Source organism: Triticum aestivum, chromosome 6B, assembly GCF_018294505.1.
Source record: "Triticum aestivum cultivar Chinese Spring chromosome 6B, IWGSC CS RefSeq v2.1, whole genome shotgun sequence".
Taxonomy (NCBI): domain Eukaryota; kingdom Viridiplantae; phylum Streptophyta; class Magnoliopsida; order Poales; family Poaceae; genus Triticum; species Triticum aestivum.
In genome coordinates, this window is record NC_057810.1 from 725,100,358 (window position 1) to 725,108,892 (window position 8,535).

The 8,535-nt window shown below is 44.3% G+C and overlaps 1 protein-coding gene across 1 annotated transcript; it reads right to left on the minus strand.

Moving 5' to 3' along the window:
* Positions 1-4,890: 4,890 nt before the first annotated feature.
* On the minus strand, positions 4,891-8,535 carry LOC123140072 (uncharacterized). Its single transcript, XM_044559798.1, has 4 exons — positions 8,097-8,535; positions 7,232-7,419; positions 7,036-7,127; positions 4,891-6,483 (listed from the first exon to the last, which is right to left on the minus strand). The coding sequence occupies exons 3-4, from the start codon at positions 7,036-7,038 to the stop codon at positions 5,320-5,322; spliced, it is 1,167 nt and encodes a 388-aa protein (XP_044415733.1). The 5' UTR covers positions 7,039-7,127; positions 7,232-7,419; positions 8,097-8,535; the 3' UTR covers positions 4,891-5,319.

An 8,535-nucleotide genomic window follows, 5' to 3' on the forward strand; every position in this document is an offset into this window, starting at 1 on the left:
GCTTCGAGGAGTGCCGACGCGGCCGAGATGAAGATGGGGTCGTCGTCCTATGCGACAGCGACGACGACGACGACGCACCGCCGCCAGTCCGCCTTGGCGACGCCGGGTCCAGCAGGGGCGCCCGCGTCAAGGAGGAGAAGGCCGCCGACGACGATGGCGGCGGCGACTTCAGCCCCTTTCTTTTTTAGATTAGGTTAATGTAATGAAAATATGCGAATTTCGCCGAAATTTACCATGTTTAGCCGAAATTTAACTACTTTTTATCATAACTTCGCCGAACAGCCCCTTTTTTTTTAATACGCGCCTGTGGGCGGCCCTGAGGGCCGACGGCTGGGGACCGACTCGCCCCCAAGACTATTTTTTGCGCTGGCTCACCCCCAGGCGGCGCTTTTAGATGCCCCCTGAGGGGCCAACGGCTGGAGATGCCCTTACACTCCAACAGAGTTGCCGAATCCTACCCAAGAAAAGCTTCAAGATTAAGAACTTCAACTGCGTTAGAGCTGTCGGACTCAATGTGTAAGCTGTTACATCCAATTTGACTGCAAGGTTAAAACCATTATTAGGTGGGAGGTGAACGCTAACTAAGCAAGGCGGGATTACGTGGTCGCCGAATGAACCTTTCGTCCGCTCGCTGACGGTAGAGTTTCTGTCCGCCCCTCAAATTGGTAAACGTACTTTCGGTAACAGTTAGTCGGTATCTTGACGGTTAGGTTACAAATGAGTGGATCTAATCGTGAGGTTCTAATTGCTTCACTTTATTATGTATACGGCGATGATGTGTGGTTAGAAAAGATAATGTTTAGTCTAATACACAGTAGCAGAGATCGAGAGAAAATGTTTTCCGCTGTTTGGTTCGATGCACTAGTGTCCTTTTTCGTTTTTGCTGTAATATTTTGTTCAGGTTTTTTATTTCTTTATCTCTTCTTCTTTTATTATATAGTTTTTCAAAAAAATAGGCTCCCTTTCTAAGATACACGATGAACAATTTACTAAACAGGTGAACATTTTCTTCAAGGCACGGTGGATAATTTTTAAACCGTGCATTCAAATCGTGAACCGTTCTTACGTTGGACTTCTGAGATCTTCGAAACTAAATCCCATGTTAATAGTTTCGACAAACATTTTTTTCACGAAAAAAACGGAAGAAAAAAACCCAAGCCGGAAGCACGTTCCATCCCCTCTCCGTGCGTTTTTTTTCTTCCGAGAGGCATAGCACGCAGGGGCGGAGCCAGAAGTTTTGTGGAACCCGAGCAAGTTGAGCCTAAGTGTATAATCTAGAAATCAAAAATCGGGTATTCGGATAAACAATATGCATGTAATATATACCTCCAAACCTTTGAATCACAAATCCACATCAATAATGAAGTGAAGACATAAATAGAATAGACACAAAAATATGCAAATTTAAAATGAAGTAATATATAATATATCGTTGAGCTAACACACGTTCAAATTGATAGAGATATCATTGTCCGGGCTCTTGTAACAACTCTATCTTCTCCTTATTTAATATATGGGGTAAATCTTTTGCCTCCGTTTCGAAAAAAAAATACTTACACAAGGATACATATATTATGCACCAATCATGAAGATCCATAGATCATACACCATGGGTATCTGACTGAATACAACTATATGCAGAATTGCACATGGCACCTAAGTGTGAAGCATGTCCGGGATAATTTGGCAGAGGATCTCAAACAAATACTTCGATTTTATAGTATCTAGTAGCACTAGCAGCCACAAATATAATTTTTGTCTAGTCACCAACAAAAAAATCCCAAAATTTAAGCCCTAACTCTATCAATCCCTAGCACAAAGTAATTATTCCCTCAGGGATGGGAGGAAGGAGAGGCAGAGATGGGAGGAAGGAGACTGCCTGAACGTCTGGCGTCTGCTCGTCGCTGGCCGTGCCTGTAGCCGTCCAGTGTCTGGCGTCTGCTCCTCCCTTCTCCCTCTCTAGCCCCTGTTGGCCAGTCCTTCCGTTCGCCGCCTGCGAGAAACAAAAGAGTAGTTGGAGCGATGGATCTGTCCATCATACGAATTCCCTCACGTCGTGAACTCGTGAAAAAAAAGTTGTTTCAGCCTGTGCTACAGAGACTGCAGTACCGTTGGCCTGTGAACATGTGAGAAATGAAGGCCCGCAATTGTTTTGCCCGGGTAAAGCCAGTTTCAGCCTGTGCGGAAGCAAACATGTGCCTCCACGAGAGGCAAGGAAGGGAGGAAGGAGGTGGGGATGGGGCTAGAGAGGGAGAAGGGAGGAGGCGGTGGGGTGCCGGCGGTGGGATTCTTCAGCATCGAGGTCCACCGACATTCGGCGCGCGAGGCGTGGGGCTCGCCGAAGAAGATATGGGAGGGCATGGAGAGGTTGAGAGCTAATGGTGGATGCTACTGCAGAGGGAAGCGGTGGACAGACAAGCTTTGCGCTTCCCCACACTCCCTGTGCTGAGTGTTGTCATGCTGACCACTGAAGCACCAAAACTCTCTCTTTTCATTTACTTTTATTATTACTGCTCAATGCAAAATTACCTACCTTATTGGAACAAGATTGCCAATTCCTTTGCACAGTGGAATGCAAAATTAGCATCTCTGGTACCGACTACAATTAACCAAACTGGCAATAAGAATTCTAGTTTCCACGAATAAATAAAAGAAGAATTTTTGCATATACTCCTCTCCAAGTAGGCTAATCTGGCGAGGAAGAGAGAGGTGCGGCGATGGAAACAGAAAAACTACTCGGTGTTTAGGGTTTTCGGGGCGAACAAAAAATATGGGCACCGAGAGGCGGTGGAAAGACAGTCCAACGCCCCATGCACCCCTGGCCGCGTGCAGGCTCTAGGGCCTCCCTCTGGTGGATCCCGAGCCCTCCGGAAGCTTCTCAATGCAAGAATTTTTTCTGGATTTTTTGGGTATTTTTGGAGCTCCATCAAATTGATTTTCATGCGAATCCAAAAGTATGCACAAAAGAATAACTTTGGGCATTGTTTTATAGATTAGTCTAGAAAAACAATAAAAATGATGACAAAACTATGTCAAAGTTATATTAACATAGTATGAAACAATCGAGAAGGATAGATACGTTTGAGACGTATTACTATAACCCCCCCCCCCCCCCCCCCCACACACACACACACACACAATCGGCAACCAAGAGGTCGTCGGCGGAGGGAGTTGTCGGATAGCTTGTCGCCTTGCGGCGGCTAGATCGTCTTTCTTTCTTCTACGAGAAGAGAAAAAACTTTTGCGAGATTAATTAAGTTGTGCAATTATCTCTTTGAAGAACACTCGCCTAGGTAGTAAAATCGATCAACCTGTTGCAGTGTAAGTGGGCATCTTGCAGAGGAGAGTCTATACGTCGCCAACTGCGAGTAGCATGGAGCATTGGGAGCACCTATATCTCGCCTGTTGTGCGATAAAAGGACCGCTCCCCTCGGGGGCCTCCAAGTTGCTTAAGTAGCTCTGGTTCGTTCCGTTTGGTTTTCCTTTCATTCATTTGTTCTTTATTTTTTTTAATTTATTAAGTTTTATTTATATTTCATTTCGCAAAAAAATACTATTTATATTTTAAAGCATTATAAATACATATATTTCATAAATTAAATTTTTAGAAGTGTTTATCACGCATTAGAAAATATGTAGAATTTTTGTGTGATTTTTAGAAAATGATTGTACCACTAAAATAAAGTTCATAACATTTAAGAAAAAATTGATGCAATGTAATAAATGGTCAAATAATTTAATAAAATAGTTCCATTCAAAAAATATTTGTGCCATTTATAAAAAATGTAAGCAATTCAAAAATATGTTTCATGACTTTTTAATAAAATGTTTATACAAGACAAAAATTATCCACGTAATTTAAAAAGAAAAAGGTTTCATAATTTGAAAAAGAAAGAAGAAAACCAGGCGCAAACTGCCACCATAGCAGTAGGGAACATTGGTGTTCTAACCAAAACCAGCGCTGTAACCGGTGTTCTAAGACAGACTGATAGTGTACTACTCCCTCCGTCACAAAATGTAAGATCATTTTTAACACTATAATAGTGTCAAAATCATCTTATATACTCCTATTGAGATGGAGGAAGTACTATACGGGAAACCAGAGAAAAATAGTTGGTGGGCTGCGCCCTCGAGGGAATGCCTATAGGCAAGCGGTAAAAGTGACTCGCAATAGGCGATATACTCACTCCTTTCCCGAATAGTGCTGTATAAACTGAGTCGAAAAGGGACATGGACTATTTGATCCCGAGCTCATATGCTCCCGCATAAACAGTAAAATCGAAAAAATCTAAAGTATTTTTGTGATGAACATTGAGAAATTTTCTAGCTGTGTGCAAAATTTCAAGTCGAAATGACATTCGTGGAGTTGTGGGCGAAAAAATTAAAATCGATGGTCCAAAAAGACTATTGTTGGAAGCATTTTGGAGCATCGATTTTTGTTATTTTTGCCCAGACTTACACGAATGTCATTTCAATCTGAAATTTTGCACGCACTTAGAACATCCATCAATGTTCATCACAAAAAAAAATCAGATTTTTTTGAATTTTATTACTATTTTTGTCGAGTTTACTGTTCATGCAAACTAAATATGAATATATCCAGTAGTATTCGATAGTTTATTCTTTATAACATATTTATTTAATATTGTATAGCTGATTAACAGTTTATTCTATTTTTGATCGAACGTACAAATAGTTGGCATTTTAACTGAATTCATATGCCGTCTTTTCACTAGCGGAAGTAGAATAACTTTTGCGATCTCGCAGGACACGCTACGCTACGATCGAGCAGGCTCTTGGCGCGTGGGGCTTTGCCAACAACAGAGGGGGTTATGGTGAAAGGCAGTGGACGTGTATGGTAAAAATTACTCCGACTTGAAATACAGCCCATGCAACTCATTATGCTGGTTAAGGGAGAATGTTGATGAATAATAATGCACTACCATCGAATACAAGTCATGACCAAATTACAACACAAAGTTAGAGAAAATCTGAGTACAAGATAACAAGCAGCAGCTGCGATTACAATTACTTCAGAGCGTTCAAGGCCACCACCGTGAACAGCGATTACAATTACTTCAGAGCGTTGAAGACCAGCATCATGAACAGGATAACAGGCAGCAGCAGTTACAGTTACTTCAGTGCGTTGTGAAGACCAGCATCATGAACAGGATAACAGGCAGCAGCGGTTACAGTTACTTCAGTGCGTTGTGAAGACCAGCATCATAAACAGGATAACAGGCAGCAGCGGTTACAATTACTTCAGTGCGTTGTGAAGACCAGCATCATGAACAGGATAACAGGCAGCAGCAGTTACAATTACTTCAGTGCATGGAAGGCCATCACGGTGAAGGGGATAACAGCGGCGGCGATGCAGACATGGGCACCAACAGAAGCAACATTGACAGTCCTCTTCACGGCCTTATGCATGCCAATCGTTGATGGCGTGATGTGAGTCAAGAGCCTCCAGAAGATGCCGGTGATGACAGCTGCGGCGGTGAGGAGAATGAACGCGTGGCTGTAGCTGCTGAGAGACTTGCTACCAAAGCTTTGCACCGAGACAGCCAAGAAGCCCGTAAATGTGACCTTGGTCAGCTCCATGGACGCTGGTTTAACCTGTTCCAGTACAAAAAGCGGCAGGTAGCCGGAGCCATCGTCGTTCAGAATCACAAATACACCCGCCATGACTGAAACCAGCAGTGGTATGAACGCAAGCAACGCCAGCCAGTTCAGAGCTGCGACTGTGATCAACGATACGGTCAGAACAATGCCCATACCCAGCAAGACGTTCAGTTTCTCAACGAAGCGGCGCAGCCAGTACCTCTCATAACCACTGTCAGCAATCAGAATAGGGACTGTCCCCAGGAGCATGATGAAGACGCCGCCGACGCATGTCATAAAGCTAGAACCAAGTGCGGCAGCAAGCAGGTGCTCCAGTCCCTTGGCGCCGTTGCTATGCCCCTCCAAAGCCAAGCCTTCCAAACCCAGGAACAGGATAGCGGTGACAACAGACGAGAAGTCCAAGGATCTTTCGAGTACACCCTCACACTCTTGGTACAGAGTGCCATCGGTAATCGCATCGTTTTGCACTGTCCAGTAGCATCGCCACACGGTGAGAGCCATGAATGGAATCAAGTATATGAGATACCACAGATTCTTCCTGTTGATTAGAAATAGAAAGCCGAAGGCGAGGAACATCTGGAGCAGTGCACAGAGATGGATCAGAAGCTTTGAGGTACCAAATAGCCACCTTGAAAGTCTTGGGAACAGAACGACCAAGTCCAGGTTCTTTGATGCCAAGAGAAACAGGAACGGGAATAGACATGACTCCAGTGTGATTGCTGCGATTGGGCATATGCCCCAAACGAATCTGTGTGCCTTGGTCTTGAAGTCAACCTTCTGAAATGTTATGGCAAGGAGGACCGGGCATACCATTACCACGATGCCCTCTGCAAAAGCTCTGGCACGGTTTTTCATGGCATCCTGATGAACAGAGAGGAGAATAATGAGACAAATGCAGCAATGTGTGTAATGCAGATGAAAGTTTTTGTTTGAGACAGAACAAATAGTCATATTTTCAGGTAGCGGAAAAGATACAACTCCCTCTCTCTCTCTCTCATACATATTTTCAGATAACAGAAAAGACCTCTCTCAGTGATTTTGGATGACCAGGTACATGATGACCCTTAGCAGTTTTGGCTTGCTTTCATAAATCTGTTACTGCTTGCAGAAAATATCAAAATATGGTAGTGATGCATCATGACTAATAACTTGGTTTTAAAATCAGGAGATAACTACAAATAGCAATTTGCAATGGTCAAAAATAGAGGGTGAAGGACAGGACAAACTGTAATACGACCCGATGCTGAAGACCTGTCCATGGTACTGCATGAAGCAGCTTAAATACTACTACAATTGCAGGACGAATTTTGGGAAATATTGATGAAATGGTTGCCTATGGAAATTTTCTTCCATCATAATGGGGGAAAACTGACAAGAGGGGAAAATGTACTTGCAACCAAGATGGAGACTTACCATCTTAAGGCAGGCCCCCTCGGGTTGATGACAGAAGAAGTAAACCCTACTCCCAATAAAGACTTAAACTCCACTGCCTGCAATATCTGCAACTGAACAATATCACAGCCGTAAGTAGCAAGCAGCAGGACGTGATATGGAGAAAGAGAAATTAGGCAGATGGAGCAATAATCCAAGACACATAGTATTAAGTTACCCTGGTTAAGAAGCTTTCATGCGGGTTTCCTTGTCGCTTCAACGCTGCTGCCAGTGCATAGCTAGCAATCATCTGATCATTGTTGACTGCTGGAGTCAGTAGAGCTACGGATGTCGATCTTGCAATCCATCGAATTGAGACTGTGATGCTTGTGCGGCTGGGTGGAAATTGCTGGTGGAGATGAGGACCTGCAGATTAAGATCACAATGAAATGTATAAAGACCAGCAGATTAATATCACAATGAAATGTATAAAGATCAGCAGATTAAGATCACGATGAAATGTATAAAGACAAGCAGATTAAGAATGTATAAAGACCAGCAGATTAAGATGACAATGAAATGTATAAAGACCTGCAGATTAAGATCACAATGAAATGTACATCCTTATCGGTTAAGACAATAGCCGAAATACCCCTAATGACTAACTGGGGCTAACATCATTAAAAAAAAAGACATGTATGCCCTTAACTCTTCAAATGCAAGCTTATATTTCGGCAAGAAAACAGCAGCTACTGCAGCCACATTTTAGCAGCAAATTGGCATGAAAACAGACTAACTCAACATCATGTCACTCTGCATCATTCAACAAAAATATAGCAACATTTTGACAGCATTTCACTACATTTTGTCAGCATTTTTTACAACAATTGAACATAATATCAACTATGGCAACATTACATAATGGTTTGAGATGGTTCAAAATAAGACAACATGACATACATAAACATAATGGTGCGAGAGCCTCACAGTAATAGGGATTATAAGGGGTAATTTGGGGATAGTGACAACATACTAACAGATTGACTCAGGTGTCTCAGGTGTTGAAAGCTTGGAAAACAAAAGCATCGATGTGCGGTTGTTACCTAGCGGCTCAGGTGTTTGAGGTGGCACCAGTCTCCCCGACGAGCGAGCACGAGCACGGTCCCTCACCAGCGTCGCACCTCCGGAAGCGGAGAGGAACCCGTCTGACGCGGCGTCGGCGTCGGCGCCGGCGTGCACCGAGGCCTTCTTCGTCGGCAGCCCCCGCGTCTACGGCCCCGCCGCGTCGGCCTGCTCCGCCACCTCCATAGCCGCCGCGCGCCGGACCAGCGCGGCCCCCGTCGCCGGCCTCGATTTCGATTTCCAGCGCAACGTCAGAGCAAGCAGGGTAGGCGCGAGAGGATACGAGGAGCAAATGCGGCGCAGGCGAGCACCGGGGGCGGCTCTAGAGGGCTCTGGAGGGTGGAGCGGGGAGCGTGTCGGCGGCTCTGAGCAAGGAGTGGGAACCCTAGCGCTGGCTGCAAGGAGGAACGAGGAGGAGGC